Genomic DNA, 25,449 nt, shown 5'->3' with positions numbered 1-25,449 from the left:
AACATTCCTTGTTTAGGTTTGGTGAAATGGTACACCGACCACCGGACTTTAGTTGATCGTTTACAAAATGTATCAGATTAATGAGTGAGTCTCCAATGGGTGCAAAAAAAAAAGAAACCACATGACAATAAAGTAAAGAATTAAAATCCCTCAGTAATAATAAGGGCTGGATGCGGACAAACAACCCTTACCTCTCGAAATGAACTTTTAATCTCTCCAGTACTCGCTGCAGGCCAATGCTTTCGAGGGATGCTGACCCCGTGCAACTGCAACGGACTCCGAGGTGCCATTTGGCGTTTGTCCAGTGGATTGGCGTGGTCGTCAAAAGATTACATGCCAAATTACATGGCAACGGAAGATATTGTGTCACACTGGGCCCCGATACCCATGACTGTTATTTAAAAGGGCGGTATCAGACGATTCTCATGTCTTCGGAATCGAAAGTTGTCCAAGCACCATAGTGGTCTTATAAAATGATGCGTCAGATGATCTCCTTCGCTCTTTGCATTGTGCTCGCCTCGAGCGTCGCAGCTCAAACTCCCATCACTTTTTCGACAATTGAGCCGTCTTTAACGGCAATTCAAGAAGCTGCTGCCACTGCCCCCGTCGGCGAATTGACCAGTAGCGTTAAGGGTGCTGCGTTCAATCGGTTTATTCAGATCTGGTATGTAGTGTGCGTTCTTATATCGACCGCATTATTCGTCTGACGCTCTACCAGGCTGGAGAACACCGACTACACCGTAAGATCCCTTAACTATTCATCCACTAGTTCTCCGGCTAACGCAAGAATAGAAAGCGGCTGCCGATCCCAATCTTCAAGCACTGGCCAAGCAGGGCATCACGCTCACGAACTACTGGGCATCTACGCATCCTTCGGAGCCCAACTATATCGCTGCGGTCGGTGGTGACTACTTTGGCCTTAACAGCGATAATTTTGAGCGCGTCCCGGCCAATGTCTCTACTGTGATTGATCTTCTCGCCACAAAGCATATCTCCTGGGCAGAATACCAGGAAGATTTACCGTATGCCGGTTTCCAAGGATTCAACTATTCCAATCAGCAGACTTTTGCCAGCGATTACGTACGGAAGCACAAGTTAGTCGACGTCCTTTTCCATAGATGATGTACAAAACTGATGAGAGAAAGTCCTTTGGTGATTTATGACTCGATTGCCAGTAGCGAGAGCCGTCTCTCTAACATCAAAAATTTTACGTCTTTCGCCAATGACTTGCACCATCATAAACTTCCTCAATGGGTACTATTCCTTTCTTATATTGCGCTTTGCAACTAACAGGTTTGAAGTCCTTCATGACACCAAATATGACTAATGATGGTCACGACACCGGGATCACCTTCGCCGGAAAGTGGTCGCTCGATTTCCTGCAGCCGTTGCTCATGAACGAATATTTCACCACGGGCACTCTTATACTTTTGACTTTTGATGAAAATGGGACGAAGTCGATTGGCAACCGGGTACATCTGTCATTTCTCGCTCCTGTTTTACCGCATCTAACGTTGGTCTAGGTCTTTAGCATCCTGCTCGGCGGTGCCATTCCCACTCATCTCCGTGGAACATCTGACGATACTTTCTATACTCATTATTCCTGTATCTCCACTGTCTCTCGGAATTGGGGTCTCCCTAGCCTCGGGCGAAATGATGTCGGTGCCAATGTCTTCCAACTCGTCGCGAAAGCTACCGGCTTCCATAATAAAGAGGTCAATACCACTGGCTTTTATGCGAACAGCTCCATTCCTGGATACTTGAACTCCAAGACCTGGGCCCCACTTCCTGTCCCAATCACAACGGGAAACGTATTGCAATCGGTGAAGAATACCTGGGGTGGATCTAATGAGCAGCCTCCTTATATCGCCGATTCAGCATTGCCATATAATTGATATGTTGCTGTAATGCCAATCAATCCTGCTGCTCATTTTAGTCGCTACTAGAAACGCTGCAGTCAAGGTGACGAAATCATTGATGGAGTGAATAGATATAATTGATAAGTCTTCATTGACATAAAATGTGGCAGTTAATCATATAAGTCTTGAGTCTTTATTAATTTGTTTTCCGGGCTGATGTGCTGTTTTGGTTGAGGACATCGTCACTTTTAGTTGTATTTTCTTTCGAGCGTACATTACTTTTCCTTTCTTTGATGACAATACATATGTGTGAGTCCCCGAAAGTCTTTCACTGCCTTCAAGCGCCCGCTCGCTGATCACACAACTCTCTAAACCTCTTCTAAATGTGACCATTACTCTGTATTAAAGTAGCTTGTGCTACTACAAACATTACATCGGTCAGCATTCTTTATGTCTTGCGGTAGTCAGCATGTATTTGCACTAGTCAACTAGTCCACGCGTTACGAAAACCAGCGATTACTTCAGGGCTGACCGAGCTTGAATTCGTTGATCTTCTCAAGAATTGTACCAGCCCCATGAGACATCAGCGATTGAGCAAGGTCCTCACCAAAAGTTTCCGCCTCTTCTTCAGTCTTAACTGTTCTTGTCAATCTGCCTGTCGCCGCCTCTTTCCCATCGATGCTAGTAACGCAGGCCTCAATTGTAACGACACCATCACGAGAAATAATGGACTCAACACCGAGAGGAATAGAACAGCCACCTTCAAGTTTTCTCATCAGACTCCTTTCTGCTGTGCATACAAGAGTGGTTGGAACGTCCTTGATTTTGTCTAAGAGGCTTTGCGCGAATTCGTCATTCTTCCTTATCTCGACACCCAGAGCGCCTTGGCCAACCGCATATAGGAAATGCGGAAACGAAAGGTATTCTGTAATTCTATCTCCTAAATCAAGCCGCAGCAGCCCAGCAGCTGCGAGAATCAGGCAAGTATAGCCCTGCTCTGGATCGTCCAGTTTAGCTAATCTTGTATTGCTAAAAGCGCTTAAGTCAGACGAAAACAGCCTAAGCCACTGAATCTGCCCGCCGCACACTCACTCATTTCCTCGTATAACTTTGATTTGAAGGTGTGGGAACCTACGACGTAACTGTGCCGTTCTCCGAACAGACGAGGTCCCAATAACGCTATCTGGCGGCAACTCCGACAACGACTTATATGGCAGTCCCGATCGTACAACTAGCGCATCTCGACGGTCTAAGGATAACAATGGGTTTGGATCAGTCAATATTAATAAAAAGTACAATTTACCTGATTTTCCTAGAACAGCGCCAATCTTGAATTCGATCGGAAGATTTGTGGGTACATCTGTTTCGATTAGCTGAAGCCCGTAACAATGCTCTATTCTTGTCATACCCTTAAGCGAGTGCACGATCATATCGACAGATTCAGCTCCAGTAGATCCTAGTAGCTCTTCAAGTTCTGAAGTCCACACCGGCTTCCCTCCAAATGCATACAATGGCTTATCCTGAAAATTATCGGCCAAGGAAGTTTTTGTAACTATCTCACACTCGTAGTCTGGGAAATGCTCTATCAGAGATGCTGCCACTATCTCACTTTGAGCAACAGCCATCTTTGAGGCTCTGGAAGCAATTCTTATTTTCCTAGACATTGCCGTATTGCCGTGAACAGCCTGCTGGGGCGAAAAGTGAAGCCTGAAGGGTATTTCTTCGACTGAGGCAAAACTTGTGAGCGATAGAGTTGGTGCGCAAGCCCAGAAAACTTGTACCTTGCTTAAAGTTCGTGACTCAACGGATTGTGCAATTTGTGACCGCCTTGACCCGCCTCACCAGTCACCTACAGTCAGTGATACGCAAGTCCATTGGCCCTTCAGACTTGGACAAAAACTGCAAGGTCACTAGAAAAGTCGAGTTCACTCCCTCGAATAACTTAAACTTAGCTGGGTCACACATATGTTCGGAAGTTCCATTGAAACTAGTTCACTGTTTAGGGTAGGGGTGCACACTTTCGTACAATATTTGCAAGTCGAATACGAATAAGTTAAATTGAGATTGGCTCATAATATTCGTACGAATAAACAGGGCTGTGGCGGATGCGGATATCCGCCAAATTTTCCGGATTTGTATCCGCCATCTGTATCCGCCAAATCCGCCTATCTTCCTACAGCCCTGCGAATAAAATTTGCATTGAGTCGGACATTGAGTTATTCGTAGTTATTCGCAAATTCCTAAATACTAGCATCCTCAGATTTAGATATATCTCGCAGAAACACCAGCGCCTCATAGTCTCCGCGCTAAACGAGCAACCTGCTTCGAGATACTGAGAACCCATCCATACTGAATAACTACGAATCGAATACGAATAAGACTTCCGTAACCAATAGTCGAATACGACAATGAGTAGTGCAGAAAAGTCGGATAAGAATAACCACAATCCGGACGCAGCGAAGCGGATGGAGGCAGAGCTTTTCTCAAGATTGCATGGGTAAACTTAGACTGAGGACCCCCTGTCTAAAACGCCTATTGGAAAGGTGTGAATAGTTCCAGAACGTAATCGAAGGCCGCAATTTAGCGTTATACGCTACTACTGTCAATTGGCGCAGTCGTTTGATCCGTAGTACGGATTGGGTTACTGCAAGAAAATTGTCTTCGGGACAGATGCGGATGTCCGGAGTGGGGTTCATTCTTGCAGAGGGGCTTTGAAGCATAAGTTCAAGCAACTGCTTAGATATCCCAATGCAGAGATGCGGCTGATTGCAACCTTCCTTTTTGCTGGCAGAAATTTGGAAGAGGATTATGTGGTTAAAGTCATGATAAATGAGCTTTGGGTTTACGGCAGTATTGCGTAATTCAGCCCTTGGATCTTATAGACAAAGATGTAAATAAATGAGTTTACTGGTGTGTACGTACTTAATGCCAAGATAGACATTAATGGGCATAGATTGCTATTGGCCGGTTCATAGAAAATGTCGTTCCTCAATCTTCTTCGATTCTTTGAACTCAGAAACTGGCGACGGCGCTCAAATTTATATCCCAAAATCTATCTTCTTTCAAATAAGAACAGCGGCAAATGATGTAATGAACCTAAGGCCTTGCACGTTAGCAAAAACACCTAGAGTCTCAAGTAACAGACGATGAAATGTGAAAGCGCGCATGGCTGCTCAGTTAGTTAATAAAGATTAGAGCTCAGCCCATCTTCATGGACGTCGAGTCACTATGACATCGAGATGCACTTTACGGTTGCTTTACCGCGAACATAGAGCATGCGTAATAGAGAACACATTATACGCTATCAAATTGTCAAAGAACAATATACATTATGCAACTTGCTCTGCCTCAGGCTTAAGCGGAAACATGTTTTTGCCACCACTAACGGTCTGCAAATTGTAATGAACATCTGTCGCGGCCTCAGCGCCATCGAAGACCATGGCAATTTCTTCCAGTGTTCGCCCTTTAGTCTCTGGGAAAAGAAAGTAGATAATAAATATAAACGAAAATAGACACCCGACATATACCAAGTAGAACTTCCACGCGATTGCCTCCAACGCAATAGGATTGACATATTGGTTGAAAAATCCGGTCGCGAAGACGACAGTTAGATTGAGTGAAAGACCCTTTGCGCGCAGATGGAACGGAAGGATTTCCACAGGATAGGCAATCGAAAGTGGTGTGTATGCAATGTCGTAGGATCCAAAAAAGAGGAAGAGGAACGCCACGACAGCACTTCCAGCGGCTTTGATTTGCTTCTCGGCGAAAGTGGCAGAAAGGGCGGTAACGATGACGAAAAAGATGAGCATAAGCACTGTTGAGATCAACCACAGAGGCCGCCGGCCGTACTTCTCAGCGGCTAGGGCTCCGCCAGCTGCACAGATTGCGTTCCAAACCTGCAGGCCAAGGTTGATGCCGGCTTGCTGGGTTGGATCTGTGACGCCGACAGATTTGAGGATAGGAGCGAGGTAGTATGAAACAATGCCTTGATTGCATAAATTAATGTTCTTGTTATTAGCTGCTCTTCAGAGTTAGGGACGTACCGTTTCCTGCCCACTGAATCATGAATCCTACCAAAACACAGATTGCCAGACGACGACGGGCGCCTTTGGTTGAAATAAAAGACAGCCAGCCAGTCCCATGGTTCAGCAATTTTTCTATCTCAATTGCCTCACAAATTTCGTTGAACTCGAACTGAACCAGGCTATCATCGGCGTCTCCATTAGCATGATAACGGGCCAGGACTTGGAGCGCTTCTTCATTGCGTCCTTTTGAAACGAGCCAACGAGGACTTTCCGGGACGATGATAAGACCTACCAGCTGAATGGCAGGAAATAAAGCTTGCAGCAGGCATGGGACACGCCAGGACCAGGTGTTGTATACATATAGGGTCCCCAGAGTGGTGGCGGCAGAAACAATCGCGCCCCAGTGCCATATGGCTTGGAAAATGGCTGTAACGGCTCCACGGTGTCGCGGATGTGCAATCTCGGTAGTCAAAGGTGGAGCAGCTGTCTGCGCAAACGCCAAGCCAATCCCCATCATAAGGCGGGTACCTAAGAATGCCCAACGTCCATGGGTGGCAGCTTGTATGATGGCAGCGCACACCATGATGAGAGAGCCGATACCAATGCATGCCCTTCGCCCAAAGTGATCAGCAAAGTAAGACGCAGGAATAAAGCTCGGTGTACCACCAAGCGAAATCCCAGCAATAATAAGACCCAGGATATTGGCGTTGACATCACCCAGATTTTTGCTAACTAACGTCAGAGTTAGGATCATTGGCAAATCGAATTAGACGATCAGAGGCGAACAAACATTCAGGTAACGCAAGTAAGCCATTCATCAGACTGCCATCGAACCCATTAGCTGCAGCGGATGCATACATTAACGCAATCCCTAAATTGAGACGGCGGAGTCCTTTGTCTTTAATCCAATTGTCGTTGGTGTTGTTGCTCAGACCCTTGTAGCCATCACCACCCGAGCTCGTGACGACACCGACCATAGTGGACAGAGAAGATAAAACGACAGACTAGTTACAAGGTTTGTCTTCGTTCGAGCGCAGAGGAAGTCCGTAACAGAAAACTGTCTGGCAGGGATCGCTTATATAGATAGTTCAGAGCAAGGCATCCTGAGAACACAGATGGAGCACAATCATTCATTTATAGAGGTTGACAAACTGTCAGTAGCTGCATGATTCTCTGGTCGGTCTCCGCTTAGCGGGACAACGTCCTTCGAATCGTTAGAAAGGCCAGATTTAGCAAAGTGCAAATGCGTATGGCGGGGTTTCGACGGCGAGATTTTCGGGCTGCGACCTTGGGCCCGAAAATCTGCGGGGCGGCGCGGAGTGAAAACTGAGCCGCTCCGAGACTTTTGTGGCCATTCCTGTTTGCGCTAAGGACTAACTGAGTGAGGGTGGACTTGGGCAAATACCCCCCAGAAACTTAGTTAGTTTCGGCTGCAAACGTTGGTAACTCATATCTCGGCCAAATTTTCGGCTAGTTTCTCTTGGCATGGTATGCCATCCCCCACTATGACACAACTTCACGTCCCGTCACCTAACTAGAACTCGCTTATACTCCCCGGCAGTTGAAGTCACTACGATATCCCGAGCCCTGCTTGATTTCGTCAGTTCCCTAGACAGCCAAACCTGACGTCAAATTTGAAGTGACGAATCAGTCTCAACTGCGGTTATCAATGAATGTTGCTGCGGTGCATGCGGCATCACATTCAAGTTCGATTCGTTAAGGTTTCGCTCGCTGCCGCCTTTCTGATGCGCGGGTCCGTTTCCATCCTTGACTGGACATCCCGGTCGTCTGCATCGATTCCGGCCGGAGATGCCGCACCATCCGGCCGGTGGGAAGCGCATCATTATTGAGCCGAAAAGCTACCCAAAATCTACCCATAGCTAGCTAGTGGACTGGACGTATCTCCATTGTACTGAAAATAGGAAATAAGTCTATGACCACCTGCCAAAGAATTGAAAGAAATTTTGGCTCAAATAACTGACCAAATTCCTCTCTGTGGCTTGTAGTAGAATTCAGGTACTTGTCACACAGCATAGTTTGGAATGTGGGGATCGATGCGGGGGGATTTCGGGAATACTCCACGCTGCCCCACTTCGCCAAGCAAGTTTAGTTGTGATTACCCAATACACCTAACCCTCCCCTGGGCAACCATTATTGGCCGTGGAGGATCTTGATGTTTCTGTCTAGCACCGCTAAAATATCTCAAACTCCAGGTAGGGTTAGTTTGTTGCTGAAATAGCTATGAGATAAGATTTGACGGTCACCTGATTATACAAGGCAATATTTCTAGACAAAATATTTTACTGCTAATTCTTGATCATGGCAACATAGATTGGATCGCATATAAATTTTCCTCTGTAGACGAACCTTCCAGGACTGCAGGACTTTAAATAGAGTGTCCCGGACTGAGTGCTACGCAAGAACACCGAAGATGTTGAAAGGCCAAACTTTGTTTCCCCACGAGTCTCCCCACTTCACTCCTCCGAGTCTCCAACTGACCGCATCATACCACTTCAACAAATTCAATAACAACTAGTCAAGCAACCTATTTGGCTAGTTCTCCGAGTCCAGACGACGATATAGTCCAGCAATGCCGCGTAAGCGTGCCTGCGACTGTTGCAACGTCCGGAAAGTCAAATGTGATGGTGGACTTCCGTGCAAGCCGTGCCAGAAGGCGTCGCTTGAATGTTCATATCTTAAGACTCGTCGCAGGAGTGGTCCGAAGCAACTCCGATCTACAACATTAGAGGCTATTAAATTGTCCCAGGATGGAGAGTTGTCGTCGTGCACTCCCGCAATGTCACCGCTGCTGTCTGACAGAAAGCTGGTGCCAGTCATCTTGTTTTCGAGTTCGAATTCTCTTCAAGCCATTCCTGCAGCATCTATGGTCCAGAATTTCGAGCCAAGAATACGTCTAGAGGCTCTGAAACACTATGTTGATATATATCGGAAGAGATTGTATAGCGTGTGGCCAATTATTGATCTTACCGACATGTACTCAAAGATCGACTACGACTATCAGGACGGGCGGTTTTACTCCTTGATATGTGCAGTATGTGCGGCAACTATGGCCCAGTTGAACCTCCTTCCATTGCCCGACGGAATTTCCCACGAGTTGCTTGCACAGGAGTCGATAAGAGCGAAGGCGATTGTGGGCTATACCGAAGACGCAAGCGTTAACGATATCCTGGTGCCTTTCTTTTTGCATTCGTACTACATGAGTGCGAAGAGGGATAAGACATCGTTTCTGTATTTGAGGGAGGCGATTGCTATGGTACATGTCTTGAGATTGCATTTGGAAGACACGTATGCAGAAATGCCGTACGCAGAAGAGCAGAAAACGAGGATGCTATATTTTTGTCTGTTGGTTACTGAACGGTGAGTTATTGTCATGACTCTCGTTTAAAGCACAATCGTTAATAAGCAGTGGAAACGCGATGCAACATGAGCTCCCTGTCACGCTTGAAGATTCGATCAAGCCTCCATCATTCGATATGAACGCAGTTGACCCAGAATTCTTCCTCGGATTCATCAACCTCGTCAAAATATTTCGCAGCCTAGACAGGACAATGCTCGACAAATGGAAACGACCAGAGTCAGTCATCTACTCCCGTGAATTTCTCCGAACGCAACAGCGTCGCCTCGACGAAATCATGAAAATCAACTCTCTCGAACTCGGGAACGATACGCAAAAAGTTGACATACTGGTAACCCAGCGGTGGATGCAGGCGCTTACATGGCAGTTGTTAGTGGTTCATGGCCCACTGGATGAGGACAGTAGCCCAAACACGATGACGCTCACCTTTCCGGCTGATATTGTACGAAATCTGTTGACCAGTACGATAAATATTGCGCCCCAGTACTTTGAGGCTCATGGACCAGGGATGGTGAGTTACAATAACGTAATCATGATTCAATTTAAAAGAAGCTAACTCGAATGCAGAAGGCAAAACTCCTCGATATATCCGGTGCCCTAGCCGACATTATAATATTGCTTCCAAACCAACAGAATATATCCTTGGTGACGTACTGGCAAAGTCTTCTTCATCACTTTTCGACCTTTATTTTTTCGCTCAATTCGTCAGACCCGGTCATCAAAGATCAATTTACGGGAAAACTCTCGATTGCTTTGAATTTGTTGCGTAGCATTCCGCGGTCTATTGAGGAGGACAAATCTGAAGTAGTGTGCGACGGCGACGGACGAGTGTTAGTATAGGAAATGAGCCTTGCCCAATTTGAAAGCAGTGCGGCTTCATTGGTAGGTGCTTCTCTGGACGCGAAAATAACGACCAGTTGGGCCGTGAACTGCTTGACATTCTGACGTGAGTCAGCATGGATTCCAGGGAAAATGAAAAAAGTACTTAGATACGGATGCATGCTTGATGACATGCTCTGACCTATGTCTTCTTGAACTGTAACTTCAAGTCTTGTTTATTTTCTGCATTCTGGGCCCGGGTCGGTGCAGACTGCTAGTAGCGCAGTACTGAATCCTCAACGGCTCTTCTTGATGTGAGTATATTTATTACTGATTCCATGATGTGGCATTCGACGAGCTGATAATGTTATTAGTTGATCATTTTGCAACAGCAACCGAATCCATTGCGCCGCTGCCTACGGAATTCAATGTCTCGATTATCTTTATCCGAATCTGTCACCTCTAGCTGTTGAGCATTACGCCGAGGGTCGCACGTGCAGTAAAGTTTAATTATTTCATTGCTTAGATTTGTTTCCACCTCAGCCGTACCGCCGTACCAGATCCGGTTAGCGGTCGTTACTTCCACACCATTTGCGAGGTGGGCCAGACGGCTACAACCAAAATATGAGAACGGCATCGAGAAGTCGCCCTTTTCTTTCCTTCCCCTATTGTTCCAATCGCAACGAAATCTGGCCTAGTTGAGTTCCATCACAATGGCGTCCCAAACTAGCACTTCGAGGGGTGCGGCATCCTCTTCCGCTGTTACGCCTGCAGTGACATCTGAATTCATTGCTCCGTGGGTCTGTGCTGAAAAGCGTTTGACCATGCATGAGGATCAGAATTACGAAGTTTGGTTAAATGAGCCTCTACCAGTATCTATGTCGACCGCGTCGTCCTGTCACCCTTCAGAGTTCATCTCAAGCTACCTGTTAGCACAATGTCGACAGTATTGCCACCGTTCAGCCCTTTAATCTGTCCGAACTGGTATACCACGGCTAGCAGCAGCGTGAATACAATGAAATTGAACATGTATATTGTGTGTTGTCCATCGTGAGTATCGCCTGATCGGAAAATCGTCCCATGTCCCAAGTCATACTATTGCGATGAAGAGATTATCCTCTTGTGAGACCAAGTGACGTCAACCAACGGCCAGGGACGTGCTATAGTGATATTAGCACGATTATTGCAACTTTGTACAACAATAGCGTTATTGCGGGTACCTCGACAATTGCGTACTCGTCGGGCGGGCAGGCATATGGTCACGTAATCGATGGCTATGTTCCGGCCAGCACAACGGCCGCACCCGGATTGACTTCGTCATCGGTATTACAGTCTATATCTTTCGCGTCTAGATTCGGAAAGCTGGTACTTGGTAGGCCACGGTCGTGACTTCCGCAACTGCGTCGGTCCCAGCAGGCCTGGCGAGCTCAGTGCCATCATCTACAAAGTCCGGCAAGTCGAGCCATTTATCAGGCGGGACTATTGCGGGCATCGTTGTCGGATGCGTCGTTGTGGCTATACTAGTGTTGCTGTTGGCGTGGTTTTTTATCCGTCGCCGACGAATAAGAGCTCCTCCGGCAGAGGCACTTCCAACGTCGCCATATCTTGAAACGTCACAGATTATGGCCCTGCCAGTGGCGCCACCGAAAAAATCAAACGCAGTGGAAGCCCCTGCTAGTGTATCTGCAGTATACGAAGCACCTGGCTCCAGCTTATAGTTGTAGACAAATCGGAGGATTTGTTTATGAAGGGAGATACTTACAGTAACTCTGATGGACAACTTGGTGTTCGGATAATATGGATCGGCGCTGGCAAATAGAAATTCTGACCACTTTCGCAACAGCTAACAAGTTTGCATTGTAATTCGCGTATATACAGAAATGAATTAATCGCAGAATTCAACCTACGTTTCTGGGCTCGGACACGCAGGTCTGAACCATGGTCGCACAGTAACGGCCGTCATAGTCAGAGGTAATTTTCTGTGTCATGATCCTCGGTTCTGCATCCAACAAATTATGATCCCGGTAATTTTGCAACAAGCCAGAATGCTAGTCAATTACTGAACTAGTGGATTTCGATTTCTTCTTCGACTTGAGTATCTTGGTTAGAGTTTTACTCTGGTGATTGCAGTATTTACACGATGCGACAATGAAGAGCGTTTGTTCAACACTATGGTCTGTGCTCCAAAATATGCCCAGCTCAGCAACTTGTGATTTACAAATTTCCTCGCTTGGCCTGCTCCAGCTCGATTGCCTCGAATAGAGACTTGAAATTTCCAGCACCAAATCCTTCAAAGTTATTTCGCTGGATTATCTCGATGAAGACTGTTGGTCGGTCCATCAACGGCTTGGTGAAAAGCTGAAGCAAGTATCCATTCTCGTCAAAGTCAATCAAGATCTTCAGTTTCTCAAGTGTTGTGAAATCTTCGTTGAACTTCATAGTCGACTTTGACAATCGGCAACGCATCCGCTCGTAGTACGTGGGCGGGACAGAGATGAATTCGACTCCGCGAGCTTTCATGTTGGTGACCGTTTCAATGATATTATGCGTGCGAAGAGCAATGTGTTGCACACCGGCTCCGCCATAAAATTCGATATACTCTTCGATTTGTGACTTCTTCTTACCGAACGCGGGCTCGTTGATGGGCATCTTGATGGCGTCGTTGGGAGAAGCCATCACAATCGACTTGAGAGCAGAAAAGTCGGTGTAGATGTCCTTGTCATCAACCGACCAGAAACGGTGAAACCCGAGAGCCTTCTCATAGTACTCACAAATGGCTTCCATCTGATCCCAATCCTGATTCCCTACACAGTGGTCAATATTGGAGAGCTGAACAGAAGGAAGAAGCAGATCGACAGGGTCGCGGTAAACTACGGCAGAATAACCAGGAAGAAAGGCACCTGTGTATCCGGAGCGCTGGACAAGAGTATGGGTAGTGTCACCGTATGTAGCAATTTTTGCAAGGATGACTGTACCACATTCATCCGAAAGCTCTGTTGGAGGCAAGCTCAGCTTGGCATCGTGCTTCGACACATAGTCCCACACAGCGTAGATATCGTCTACCTCGAATGCCACATCCTTGACTGCGTCTCCGTGGGCCTGTGAACGGCATTAGTCCATCTCTGAAATTGGGATGAGAATTTTGCGTATACGTACGGCAAGATGCTGGTTGATTTCTTGAATGAGCATATCTTCTTCCTCATCTTTGCCTTTAGTCATGAGCGGGGAGACAAACTCGAACGTGACTCTCCCATTGGCGACAACATGCGAAGCAATGGCTCGAGATCCTGTTTCCAGACCCTTGTATGCAAGTGGACGGAAGCCCATACGTGTCACGTAATACGAAGCCACCTGCTTTGCATTTCCAACGTACCACTTAATGTGGTCATAGGCGCGGTAGGAGGAAGACGCTGCCGAGATCGTGTTCTCGTTGGCAATAAAAGCGAAAGCGTTGCCACGGGAGTTTACGACTGTTGGAGTCATGAGGATTTCTGCTCAATAGTCAGTTGTGATGGAGGATGGGTATGCGCAAGCTCGATTGAGCGCTCGCGATATGCTTCAGGACACATGTCGATATTATATTTCCTCTTTGCCTGGTATATAATCATTATATCGATCGAACCCGCCAGTTGCCTTTCCCCGCATTTGTGTTGTCGTAGCCAGCTCACAGGGTCAGTTTCGGCTAACGTCGGCTAAGCGCGGCAATCGGTGGCAGCTGAGCCGCTCGCTTTCCAGTCCACGGGGTCTGGCAGAAAACCTAACCCCCGCACACAGAGTACCCTAACCCGACTCATGGGACTGATCACAATCAAACGCTTTCCCGAATTATCAGCTCCAAAGCGATTCCCAATTGTATAAGCACAGGAAACACCAACGAAAAGACCGACAGAGACGCGTATATATCTTGCTTGTCCGGAACATGGTGTACAGCGACAAGATACGCAATGATCCTTACTCCTATCAAGGTAAGAGCCGCATGTCTCCAGCGCTTGCGGATTGTTTTTGTGCTAATAAGCGTACGCTTCGTCATTCAGAGGGATTCGGCTCTTATCTTGTATCTGAGGCGGTTCCTAATGTGCTGCCCGACTACGGTAATAACCCTAAGAAATGTGCATATGGACTTTACGCGGAACAGCTCAGTGGAACGGCGTTCACTGCCGATCGCGCGAATAACCAGCACACGTATGTAAAGTCAAACAGTCTGATTGCTGGTATTCACACTGACACTTGCGGTAGGTGGCTCTACAAGATCCGCCCTTCAGTTGGACACCTTCCGCTCAAGCCAGTCACACACCACTGTTTGGTAGGACAGTTCTCGCCTGACTCACCCCACATTGTTCCGACGCCAACCCAGCTGCGTTGGGATCCTCTGACTGAACTGCAAGACGATTATTCTGACGATGATTTCGTATCGTCGCTCCGTACTGTCTGTGGAGCCGGTGACGCTCAGACAAGGAATGGTCTCGCAATTCATCTATTCGTGGCCACGAAGTCCATGGAGAAGACTGCTTTTTACAATTCGGATGGCAATTTTCTTGTGCTCCCTGTGATCGGTGACATGGACATCAAAACCGAGCTTGGCATTATGCGTATCTTTCCTGGCGACATTGCTGTCATCCCACGTGGGTTCAAGTTCACCGTCATGCTCTGTCAGGGGACCGAGAAGATTGCGGGTTACGTGCTCGAAGTGTTTAATGGGCATTTTGTGTTGCCTGAGCTCGGTCCTATTGGAGCCAATTGCCTTGCCAATGCCAGGGATTTCAAATATCCGGTGTCTGCTTTTGAGGACATCGACGAGGAGTGGACTATTCTCAACAAATTTCTCGGCGGATTATACACGGCGACGCAGAATCATTCCCCGTACGACGTCGTCGGATATCATGGAAACTATTCGCCGTACAAGTATGATCTCTCCAAGTTCTGCGCAGTCGGATCCGTCTCGTTTGATCATCCAGACCCTTCCATCTTCACTGTTCTCACGTGCAGGTCAGACTCTCTCAGGACTCCGATCGCCGACTTTATAATCTTCCCGCCACGCTGGCTCGTTGCAGAACACACGTTTCGCCCACCGTATTTCCACCGCAACTGCATGACCGAGTTTATGGTCAATGTGCGCGGCGTGTACGACGCTAAAGCTGGCGGCTTCCTTCCAGGTGGGGCCTCGTTACACAGCATGAACGCTGCCCATGGACCGGACGTGGACACATTTGAGCAAGCGTCTAACGCGGAGTTAGGTCCACAGAAGGTAGGCGTTGGATCGCTGTCAGTCATGTTTGAAAGCTCGTATCAACTGGCTACCACTGAGTGGGCCATCCAGATATCTAACAAAGTTCAGAAAGATTACCATAAGGTATGGGATGGGTTCAAGCCGTACTTCAGGAATTACCATAACAAATGGATTGGCCAAATAGCTGACGACTGAACTGCATATTACATGAAGAGGGTTTTGCTTGATTGGTCCGGCATTATCTTGGTTGAGTACTAGAGGCGTCAGTTGCGACGGAGTACATATATCAGACGACAACGCTGACGTGCCACAAGATGCTCAGAGTGATTGTAGTAGCGTGCCTGTCGCGTTGCTGAGCCTCGTTCTGAAGTGTTGGAGATAGCGATCAGTTGCCGGAGGGGAGCAGTCATCCCGTGTGTTATTGATCTTCGCAGAGAAATGTCCTAGATGATATACATATATATCGAGTGCTTGGATCCTGCCTTCTCTTCCTCATGTAGCTCATGAAATCGGAGATTATGTTGCTTTGTCGAGTCGAAGTCCGTCTGTAAAATGACTCGGAGTTAATGAAGAATGATTTTAACCGAACCCTAACCGCGACAGGGATTTCCCCGCAGAATAATCTCTGTAAAGCACTGCTTCTGCAACAAAGTAAAAAGGTGGCGAATGCTCATAACGCCGTCCATACATATACTTTTCGAGTGATAGGTTCTTACAGGCGGACAAAGAAACTGCCAAGTTATTGCGGCCCTGCCTTGCTTGCATTACCCCCGGCAATGGTTTGATCTCCACCAAGATGAGCGACTCATTCAATATCATGGCCATCGCAACAACCTCGCAAGCGCCGGAATCTATTCAGACTGTCAAACAAATTGTGGACAGCAGTGAGACTATTACTTTGAGTTGTGATGTGCAATTCGGACAGGACTTTAGTAATACAAGATTGCATGTGCTTTCCGAAGATGAGAATTCGGCGAATCCGGTGAAGAAGAAAAAGAAGACAAAATCACGGAAAGGATTGGAAAGGATATTTGTGTGCGAAGTTGCTGGCTGTAACAAGTCATTTACGCGTCTGGAGCATCTAGGACGGCACCAACTGAATCGTGAGTCTCGATTTCTACCGGCACTTTGGATATCACTAATGTTGCTTTAGACAGTCCAAAGGAGATATATACTTGTTCCTGGCCTGGATGTACGAAGTCATTTGTGCGAGAGGATCTACGTCTACGGCATGTCGAACGACACCGGAAGCGGAGCTCAGTAAATGACGACAGCCAGCCGCCGGATGAATCAAGCGCCCCATCACAACCTGACCGCTCTACATCGCAACAAGAGGATTTTCAACCTTCTGTTCGCCCTTCTCAACTGCAATTTGCTTCTACGACAATTCCGCATCACAGAAAGCTGGAAACGGTCGACGGTCAACCATTCGTTGCGAACGACTCGGCTATGGCATTCGCGACCGTTGATTACACAAAGGACAGCACCACCTCGCTTGTTCCAAATCTGCCAAACTTTCAAAGTTTTGTCGCCGACAGCCACATATCTAATACGTCGACTAACGCAGAGTATAACCGAGAACTGCAGTCGTTTCCGTCGTCATCTATGGCTGGAGTTTCTCAGGTGAGACCTGATGTGCGACGCATGTCACATCACAGCATTTCCGATCCCGCCTTAGCTGATAATGGGAACTACCTCGATCATATCATGCGCAAGTCAACTGACACTACTCAAGAGCGGTTGCTGGGCGAGAATGTTGCGACACAAGTTTCGCCGTCCTCGGCAGATCTCATCGACTGGCTCTTCTCTGACGGCATGCTCTCTGGCAATCGCGATTTTTTTGCTTCGCAAGATGTCAATTCGTTCCTTGAATCACCGCTGATCGATGTGTCACAATTGTCTACGCCTCCGCAGTTAGTGCACTCTCGCGTATTGTCTGAAGCAAAGCGACAACAGCTTTTAACTATGCTACCATCTCTTGAATCGAATCCTGACTTCACACTAGACAAAATACATCAATACATTGACTTATACTGGGAGAAGTTTCATTTTCAGTTTCCGATCTTACATAAACGGTCGTTAGAGATTGATACTTCGCCGGAGCCAGTTGTCTTCAGCATGATCTTGATTGGAGCTTCGTATAATGGTGCGCGAGAACTGGCCATTGAAATTGCAGAACCATTGCGCTGGATTATATTCAGCTCACCTGGGTTTCATCCACCGACCAAAGTTTGGATCCTGCAGAGTTTGCTGTTGCTCGAGGTTTTCGAGAAGACGATGTCGTCGCGCAAGCACCACGAGCGCGCACATATCCACCACGGCGCTACGCTGCAGCTCATTCGTCGTGGTAGAACGCTTTTGGATCCTTCGATCGCGTTATCGGGTGAAGACGACGCTGATGCTTCTTCGTGGAAACGTTGGGTTGAGGCCGAGTCGATCAAGCGAGCTGTGTTTATGGCATTTATCCTAGATGTCTCGCATGCTATAGTATTCGGTCATAACTTATTGATGTACCCTTACGAGATGCGGCTTTCACTTCCATGTGACGACCGTGTATGGGATTCTGCTGATGACGAGCGACGGGTGCTTATGTCGAAGCCTACGGTGTCGTTCTTAGTAGGATTGAAACGGCTGTTGAACCAACAGAGTGTGGAAGCCGACGGATTTGGTCGGCATGTTTTGCTATGCGGTCTGTTGTCTTTATCGATCCAGATGTCGCAGCAGGCGCTGCAAGTGTCCTCAATTGGATGGGGATCGTTTCGGGATACGTGGAAGTCTACACTTGGTCGGGCGTATGATTTTTGGAAAGAAGACTATGAACGCGCAGGGTCGGTTTCGCGCGACAAGGAGACCGGAGTGATCCCGGTGCGGGACAGTAATCGGCCGATATTTTGGCTTCTCTACCGAATGGCTCATGTGTGCATGCAGGTCCCCCGGTACGATCTGCGCGTGTTTTGCGGGGACGAACGAGTGCTTGGGCGGTCGACCTTAATGCAAGATTACCTTGCGGCCAGACGACATATGTACGAGTGGTCTAGAACCAAGGGTGCCCGCGAAGCTGCATTTCATTCGATTAAGGCGTTATTCGGTGTGTTTGTGCTCGGCGATGGCAACACTTCGTCGTATCCAGCGGGATATTCGATTGCGGATGACGTGTTCATCCATCGATCGACAATGATAGTGGATTGCATGCTTGTATTCTGGACGTATGCTTACTGCGTCGAAGGGCCAGAGTCCGACATATTGTCGAATAAATCGAATTTAGCTCGTGCGAGCTTTGCACACTGGAAGGACCATGAATGGGCGATAGCGGCTGAAAGCGGACGCACGTTTCTGGAACGAATGAACTCTGCCAACACGCCCGACGAGCTCGAGAGGACAAAGAACAAACATTTAACGGTCGGACTGCTCAAGTGGGTGATTTTGTCGCTGCGTGGGAGTAAGCGGGAATTGGTGGGCGAGATGTGTAATTTATTGGATAATTGTGTTCAAATGAGCTTGGGTCGGGAAGACGAGATTGAAGATAGGCGGGAGCTAGCGCGGGCAGTACAAGTCGGGTAGTGCTAGCGATAAGTCTCATATTGGCACAATTTCGGTTTCAGGAGTTTGGACGTATTTTTGGCCAATGGTTGGAATAGTCTTGTATTATATGTGTAAATTAACGACTTGGAGTTGGCGGGAATCATTTCAGGGAATAATATCAATCCGATGCCGAGCGGCCTTATTTGCATCTGCGAATTGATAAAGCAACTCGAGGCACTATTGACAATGATTGCCAGAACACAAACCACAGACGGAAAAAGTCAGTTCATACGCTCGCGTTCTTTGCAGGCTGTGCGGGACAGCAATCAGCAATACGTTCGCAGGCTTTCTCGTTACAGTTGATGATTTACCGGTCTCGCCCGAGCTGAAGTTCGACAAGATGAGTTACTAGCTCCTGCAGAGCATATGCTACACTTTCCGAGCCTCGCACGACCCAAAGCTCGCGAACTCAGCGTTGCCGTTGTCTCGACGCTATGAACGGCCAATGTCGTCAACCGTCGGACTTTAGGCAGTGCCGACAACGTCCGAAAGGCAGGAGAGAGCCCGCAAGGGAACATATATTGCGTCCTAGTCTCGTGAATTTGTCGAGGTATATCAACGAATCGAGAATATATAAAAGGGTATCTGGCTTGTCAGTTAGGAAGTCTTGTATTCAATATAATCCAGTTCCTTCCAATTCTCTCGCCCTGTGTCAATTTCCAGTATAACTATGCTTATAACTCCACCATAGATACAGTTTGTGGAGTTAGGACTTTCCACTAAGTCCGGGGGAAATTACGCGGACATAGACAGGGAATCGTCAAAACGCTTAACTTCGCCAATGGATTCCGAAAAAGTCTTGATTGACAACTTCGATGCCCTCTTGCCAACCATTCCCGCACAACATCGTCCATCAAATTTCTCCATGGAATCATCAGCAAAGATGCAAACACTTCACCTCGATGGCTGAGATCATAGACTCATAGTTAGCGGAAGTCATGTATATTAAGCAAATACATAATATCAACCATACACAAACTCTGAATAATACAAAGGTTCGCGAGAACCATTAAATGTGCTCTTTCTAAATTGTAACTACCGAAGAAAAATCAACGCCAGACAAACACAGACGCCAGTTACATTAATATCGCCAATATACATCCACACCAAGTGCTCAACGAAACTTTTGTAAATTTATCTATATACATCCAGGCTAGACAGCCAGACCGTTGCCGCCACGACACCATCTGTATAAGCTCAACAGTCCCCTTCGTCGGCGTTTGCTGTCCTCTATCTCCGACAAGACGACGTCCTCGGGTGGACTTCCACCGTACAAATGATTATGCGGCACGTGAGCGCTCCGTCGCCGTTCGTCTAGCGCGTTAATCATTTGCAACGCACCACGCATTATTTGACGAAAGTTGCGCTGGTACTCGGTATTCAGAGTCACAATGCAGACTTCATGGGCGCGGACAATCGTCTCGCATGCGACGCGGACCTCCTTGTCGCCTAGCACGTCGACGATGTAGAGTAGCGTGAACGAGCCCTGTAACATGTGGATGCCTAAGAAGAACGGAATGATCCGGAGATCCTGGTCGATTTCGAGAATGCGCTTGATGCACCTGGCAAAGTCTAATGAATGCTGAATGACATTCACAAAATCAGGATCGAGAACCATCGTTTGCGGGAGTGACAGCATGTCGATGGGATCCCAGTACCCGGACAAAAGAATATGAAACACGTGGACCAAGCACTGGCAATACTCCTTCCAGCAGGTCCGTTGCGTGAGCCGTCGATGCTGAGGCAACATAGGCCGCTCTCGCGGCGATTCTGAATGGTGCCGAGCCACATCGCCGTCGTCGCCGTCGATATGTGGCGGCATGGCTCCGGCGTATTCGTTCACACTCTTCAAAAACTCGTCCAGCCTAGCCCTCAACTTGGCTCGAACAGGCTCAGTGATGTCCTGTGTGAAAGCAAGCGTGTTATTCATTTCAAGTTGGTGCAAATCATCAATGCCGCCCAGAAGCGTCATTAAGGGCAAAAAGTACCCCCAAACATCCGACCCGGTAACGCGATAAGAGAGTCCTCGCTCACGCGACGGATCAATCTCGGCAGGAATTAATTCCAAATCGGAATGCCATATGTCATCCCGGCACGGTCGATATAGGCCGCTGCTTTCGTGGTCCATGACCGAGATCGGACGGTTGTAGCATAGGCCGAGATGACGGTCGACCAGGAACAGCAGCCACCATACACGCCGTCGCTCCTCACGAGTTTCTTCACTCGCATCGATGCTTCCCAAGAATTTGCAACTTGTCGACGACAAGCCGGCATCAGAACCAGAAGTAGAGAACTCGACGTTTAGTTTCAAGACCCGCGCCAGACCCCACGCGGCTTGCCACCATCGAAGAGACGCGCCTTTGAATTCAGAAGCGGATGAAATTATGCCGAGATGAATATACGTCATTACATCGTCAAGTTTTCCGTCCTTGTCGGCATGTATGAGCGGCTGCAGATGCTGAATGGTGAGATCATGTAGCTTGGCGATGATGTCCGTCCGTGACGTCGGGGTTGCAGTCATACGTGGATGATCAGAAACGTGCGCGGCAATATATAGGAATGAATATAAAAGTGGCTTCGAACATTGTCGAGCGGGACGGTGACGGGCGAGGATGGACGACTTGCGCGTAAAGTGCGCGATTCCGTAGATCGTGTTCGTAAAGTACACCTCGAGTAGGTCAGCGGCCAGTGAGGGTGAAATGAAATCGAGGGACGGAATGATCGGCGAAAGTACTGGATACACGAATTGGCTGTCGTCACCATGCGGTGGCGGTGTGGCTGGAGCGGGAGTAGCAAACAAAGCAGACAATGTCGTGGGAATAGGCGACCGAATGTCCAGCCATCGCGGAGTCGTGCTGCCTAGCGTCTGCACAACTATACTTGCCTGATTGATGTTGCTGTTCTTCGTTGTGATCACACTGTGTCCATCGTCATTTGAGAATATTTGTGCAACTTCTGGCACAATTAACTCGTCCAATCCATCCATATACGCATCGGCATCATGTAATTCTTTTGATCCACCTTGCAAGTGCCTACTCATAAGCTCTGAGGATCCATGTTGCTTCGAAGTTGCGTAGTCGTGGCCAGCAGACGAACTTTGACGGTTACCGCTAATCACCGATGCAGCCAAATCATCGAGTCGCTGCTCATCATCGCTCTGATTAGTACTTTGTCCAGTCCCACAAGAGGCACTGCTGGTCTCCATCGAACCGTTAGTGCTACCAGGCGACACGGTGGTGAGCGCGCTGGTCAGTACTTGCTGCTGCTGCTGCGGCCGATTGGCAAGGTGAACGATCGACGATGCCGGTATTCCACCCTGCGTGGCCCCACTGTTCGAACTTGCAACAGACGCGAGCCGAGTTTGGAGTGGAGGGGGAAACTCGGCAGAGGCATTGACAGGGGACGACGACATGCGGTCTTCAGTGCGGTCGCGCTCATGCTGCAAGTCTCTGCCAGCTTTGGATGCGTACCGCTGAGAACCTTTTCCACGCTTTTTCATCTGCCGGCGGTATTCGCACTGAATGACGAGATCTGATAGTGTTAGCAATCTAGTTCGATCGGCAGCAAAACAATTTCTGAGTCATACCTGAGCAACGCTTGCAGGGCAGCTTGCCATCACATTTCGTCCGGAACTGATTGCACTGGTCGCACGCTCTCGATATCCTCCGTCTGGTTGTGCTAGTGGCAATCTGTGCAGCTCCGGCAGCCGGATTGACGTTGGAAGCGGACGCACCGGGAGATGCAGGCGACAGGACAGATAACTGGGTTGTATTAGACAGGACGGTCGCCGACGTAGCACCCGAGGAGTGTGCCGTAGCGGACGGCATCTCGGCAACCTTTGGATGGCAACTGTACAGAATACCCGGTTGGTATTAGAGCCGAATGCGAGTATACAATAATACTACGGGTATATTCCAAATGGAGACCGGGCTTGCCACTGCCCGGGAGCAATTGTGTGCGGGGCAATTCCCTAGCCCTGGACTCCGCAAATTATGGCTTGTGCCGCGCGGTTGAGGAGCCTCGACGATGGGTCGGCTGGCCTCACAACTCGCGAAGTGCGAAGTAATGATCCCGAAAACGGCACCAAATTAAGCGCTTAGCGAGGCTTTCCCGAGGGACCCTAACCCGCGCATTTGGTATTACTTCTGTACGACCGGCGGAGCCGCCAATTCCTGCTTTTAGGCTACGGATGTGATAGCTCTACATACAATGTCTGCAATGCTAATGTTGGGCAATTCGTCCATCGCGTAGTTAGATGCTTGAGGAGTAGGGCCATGATGCGCTCATTCGTGGCCTACGCGAAACCTTCTACAGTGGCTGAACTTCCCCCACATCACCGTGCCCCCACGCCAACCTCAAAGTATGATACGATGAGGAATACTCCTGACACATAAAGCTGCAGAAAAAAGGGCTTGCTGTTTGCTAAGATAGTCTCGCAATCGAATTTTCATTAGTTACTGAGCAATACAGCAGTCACGCATCGACCTTATCACCTGCAGCATCCTCAAGAACTGAGCCTTCGTTGGTCTTTCTGGGACCTGTATCCGCACCCTCCGCCTTCAATTTTGCAAACTCCTTCTCGGCGTCCCACACCCACGGCTTGTCGGCTGCGAACAACAAGTCCATCTCCTCCAACGTGCGCTGATTTGTCTCCGGATACAGCGCCCACACAATCGGGATCGTGAGCGCGTTGCACGCGCCAAAGATGTACAATGTCTTCTCACCGATCGAGTTGAACATCACCGGGCACAGTAGTGTAAGCCATCCGTTACCGATAGACCAGCCAAACACACCGTATGCGTTACCGCGCGCGCGGACTTCTAGTGGGAAGACTTCGGTCGGGTAGAGCCAAGGAACAGCGAGCCAGGTCGCGCCGAAGATTGAGGTGTAGATGAAAACGAACGAGGCGGCTGCGGCGCCATAGGCAGTGTTCTCGGGATGCTCGGCTTGAAGGCGGGAGAAGCCACCTGCGAGGAACATGGCGATTCCCTGGCCCGCAGAGCCCCAAAATAACGTCCAACGTCTCCCGATTCTGTCGATGGTGAAGACGTTGATGAGGGTTGAGAACATATAGAAAATATTGTTCAGCCCAGACAGCCATCCTGACTTGTTGGTTGAGAATCCTGCCTGTGAGAAGATGGTCGGCGCATAGACAGTGACTCCAGCAATTCCGATCCATTCCTGCAGAATCTGCAGCCACACCACGAGCTGAACCCTGCGGCCGAGATGAAGCTTACCTGAACCGATACCGAAAAACATGCGCACGTACGAGTTACGTCGTGAGGTCTCCTTCTCCAGCTCGATAATATTAACTATATCTTCAAACTCGTCTTGGGCCTCAGAAGTTTCAGTACCGCGGAGACGACGAAGGATATACAACGCCTCCTCGTTCTGGCCGTTCTTGACAAGCCAACGTGGTGACTCAGGGAAGAGCCATATGACTGCCAGCAGCACGAGCAATGGAACGATCTGGAAGGCGATCGCGAATCGCCATCTAACGGCTGAGAATCCGCCGTCAATATACGACATTCCATACTCCAGCCAGTACGCCACTACGACGCCAAAAATGTTCAGCGTGAACTCCAGTGCGATGAACTGACCTCGGGACTTGTACTCGGCCGTCTCAGCCGAATAGACAGGCACAAGGCAGTTAAGAACACCGGTGCCGACACCGTTAATTAGACGCGCGCAACACATCCACGCGATATTCTGTGCAGAGCACTGAAGCGCGGCGCCAATGATAGCCCAGACGCAACCAACTCCGATACTCTTGATTCTTCCCAGCTTGTCGCCGATGTAACCGCCAAAAAGGCAGCCGATCAACGTGCCAAAGTAGTAGATAGCGACTATTCCGCCCTGGCGTGTCGAGTCGGTCACAGTCACGGTGCCTTCATCGTTATACTGGCCGTACCTCATGAGGCGAACATAGTCTGGTGAATTGTTTACGCCGGCCATCATTCCCTGATCGTAGCCGAACATGAAAATAGATAAGCCTGCGACAGCATTAATCCTAGGTTAGAAAGTCAGTCAAGATTGTGGGAGAGCTGGAACGAATACATACGCCCAGAGAAGCGACTTCTTCTCGTAACGATCTGCGACCTTGAACATCTTGTATAAACTCGTGTGTAGGGAAGGTGCAGCACAATATCAAACGAGAAAATCTGGGGAATCCGGGGAATCCGGGGTCATTTATACTATATATGACATGTTAATGTGCCTACGACGCTGCTTCTCGAATCGGAATCACTTGACGGGTGTCTGCGTAAATAGGCAATATCAGTGAGGATAGAAACGTCAAAACTGGCGGGCAAGTATAGATATGTGACGATGAGATTGTAGATCGCGCTTATCCGAACAAAGAATGGCCGCGTGCCGCGGTGCACGCAATTAGCTTCGGGATCCCACGCCTTCCCTCGTTCACACGCTCGGCTTAGACTCGGAGATACCATTTCGAGCCTCCTGCCATGACCGAGAAACCGAGCGCGACTTATTTGATTGCTCAGATTCTATGTCCCAAAGAAACGTACGGACGTTTAGTGTCGACGCGACAACCATGCTTTT

At 48.5% G+C, this 25,449-nt stretch overlaps 10 protein-coding genes across 10 annotated transcripts; 5 read left to right on the top strand and 5 right to left on the bottom strand.

Annotated features, from left to right (window-relative positions):
- Nucleotides 1–251: 251 nt before the first annotated feature.
- Nucleotides 252–1,964, top strand: POJ06DRAFT_99333 (acid phosphatase). Its single transcript, XM_056191886.1, has 6 exons — nt 252–664; nt 719–740; nt 793–1,094; nt 1,146–1,254; nt 1,302–1,472; nt 1,524–1,964. The coding sequence occupies exons 1-6, from the start codon at nt 474–476 to the stop codon at nt 1,893–1,895; spliced, it is 1,167 nt and encodes a 388-aa protein (XP_056045055.1). The 5' UTR covers nt 252–473; the 3' UTR covers nt 1,896–1,964.
- Nucleotides 1,965–2,380: 416 nt separating this feature from the next.
- Nucleotides 2,381–3,484, bottom strand: POJ06DRAFT_267751 (porphobilinogen deaminase, dipyromethane cofactor binding domain-containing protein; the record flags this gene model as incomplete). Its single annotated transcript, XM_056189260.1, has 4 exons — nt 2,381–2,888; nt 2,952–3,108; nt 3,163–3,219; nt 3,268–3,484. 4 exons carry the CDS (start codon nt 3,482–3,484, stop codon nt 2,381–2,383), a joined length of 939 nt encoding a protein of 312 aa, XP_056045054.1.
- A 1,664-nt stretch (nt 3,485–5,148) lies between these two features.
- On the bottom strand, nt 5,149–7,100 carry POJ06DRAFT_251926 (general substrate transporter). Its single transcript, XM_056187466.1, has 3 exons — nt 6,675–7,100; nt 5,903–6,616; nt 5,149–5,844 (listed from the first exon to the last, which is right to left on the bottom strand). The coding sequence occupies exons 1-3, from the start codon at nt 6,859–6,861 to the stop codon at nt 5,189–5,191; spliced, it is 1,557 nt and encodes a 518-aa protein (XP_056045053.1). The 5' UTR covers nt 6,862–7,100; the 3' UTR covers nt 5,149–5,188.
- Nucleotides 7,101–8,085: 985 nt separating this feature from the next.
- POJ06DRAFT_99289 (uncharacterized protein) lies at nt 8,086–10,227 on the top strand. Its single transcript, XM_056191885.1, has 3 exons — nt 8,086–9,262; nt 9,312–9,771; nt 9,828–10,227. The coding sequence occupies exons 1-3, from the start codon at nt 8,475–8,477 to the stop codon at nt 10,098–10,100; spliced, it is 1,521 nt and encodes a 506-aa protein (XP_056045052.1). The 5' UTR covers nt 8,086–8,474; the 3' UTR covers nt 10,101–10,227.
- A 565-nt stretch (nt 10,228–10,792) lies between these two features.
- Nucleotides 10,793–11,797, top strand: POJ06DRAFT_267748 (uncharacterized protein; the record flags this gene model as incomplete). Its single annotated transcript, XM_056189259.1, has 3 exons — nt 10,793–11,007; nt 11,246–11,402; nt 11,456–11,797. The coding sequence occupies 3 exons, from the start codon at nt 10,793–10,795 to the stop codon at nt 11,795–11,797; spliced, it is 714 nt and encodes a 237-aa protein (XP_056045051.1).
- A 496-nt stretch (nt 11,798–12,293) lies between these two features.
- On the bottom strand, nt 12,294–13,562 carry POJ06DRAFT_237710 (Glyoxalase/Bleomycin resistance protein/Dihydroxybiphenyl dioxygenase; the record flags this gene model as incomplete). Its single annotated transcript, XM_056185965.1, has 2 exons — nt 12,294–13,178; nt 13,236–13,562. The coding sequence occupies 2 exons, from the start codon at nt 13,560–13,562 to the stop codon at nt 12,294–12,296; spliced, it is 1,212 nt and encodes a 403-aa protein (XP_056045050.1).
- A 355-nt stretch (nt 13,563–13,917) lies between these two features.
- POJ06DRAFT_251923 (Homogentisate 1,2-dioxygenase) lies at nt 13,918–15,894 on the top strand. Its single transcript, XM_056187465.1, has 3 exons — nt 13,918–14,044; nt 14,114–14,261; nt 14,316–15,894. Exons 1-3 carry the CDS (start codon nt 13,999–14,001, stop codon nt 15,499–15,501), a joined length of 1,380 nt encoding a protein of 459 aa, XP_056045049.1. The 5' UTR covers nt 13,918–13,998; the 3' UTR covers nt 15,502–15,894.
- A 59-nt stretch (nt 15,895–15,953) lies between these two features.
- Nucleotides 15,954–19,095, top strand: POJ06DRAFT_99274 (fungal-specific transcription factor domain-containing protein). Its single transcript, XM_056191884.1, has 2 exons — nt 15,954–16,409; nt 16,460–19,095. Exons 1-2 carry the CDS (start codon nt 16,103–16,105, stop codon nt 18,865–18,867), a joined length of 2,715 nt encoding a protein of 904 aa, XP_056045048.1. The 5' UTR covers nt 15,954–16,102; the 3' UTR covers nt 18,868–19,095.
- Nucleotides 19,096–19,854: 759 nt separating this feature from the next.
- On the bottom strand, nt 19,855–22,832 carry POJ06DRAFT_209401 (fungal-specific transcription factor domain-containing protein). The gene is made up of 2 exons (XM_056185419.1): nt 22,475–22,832; nt 19,855–22,419 (listed from the first exon to the last, which is right to left on the bottom strand). The coding sequence occupies exons 1-2, from the start codon at nt 22,713–22,715 to the stop codon at nt 20,042–20,044; spliced, it is 2,619 nt and encodes an 872-aa protein (XP_056045047.1). The 5' UTR covers nt 22,716–22,832; the 3' UTR covers nt 19,855–20,041.
- Nucleotides 22,833–23,361: 529 nt separating this feature from the next.
- POJ06DRAFT_195487 (general substrate transporter) lies at nt 23,362–24,996 on the bottom strand (the record flags this gene model as incomplete). The annotated part of the gene is made up of 2 exons (XM_056184993.1): nt 23,362–24,898; nt 24,950–24,996. 2 exons carry the CDS (start codon nt 24,994–24,996, stop codon nt 23,362–23,364), a joined length of 1,584 nt encoding a protein of 527 aa, XP_056045046.1.
- Between the last annotated feature and the right edge of the window lie 453 nt (nt 24,997–25,449).

Source organism: Lipomyces tetrasporus (genome assembly GCF_029532465.1).
Source record: "Lipomyces tetrasporus strain NRRL Y-64009 chromosome Unknown POJ06scaffold_4, whole genome shotgun sequence".
NCBI classification, from domain to species: Eukaryota; Fungi; Ascomycota; class Lipomycetes; order Lipomycetales; family Lipomycetaceae; genus Lipomyces; species Lipomyces tetrasporus.
Note: the sequence above shows the minus strand (reverse complement) of the source record. Positions and strands in the feature narration are given on the sequence as shown.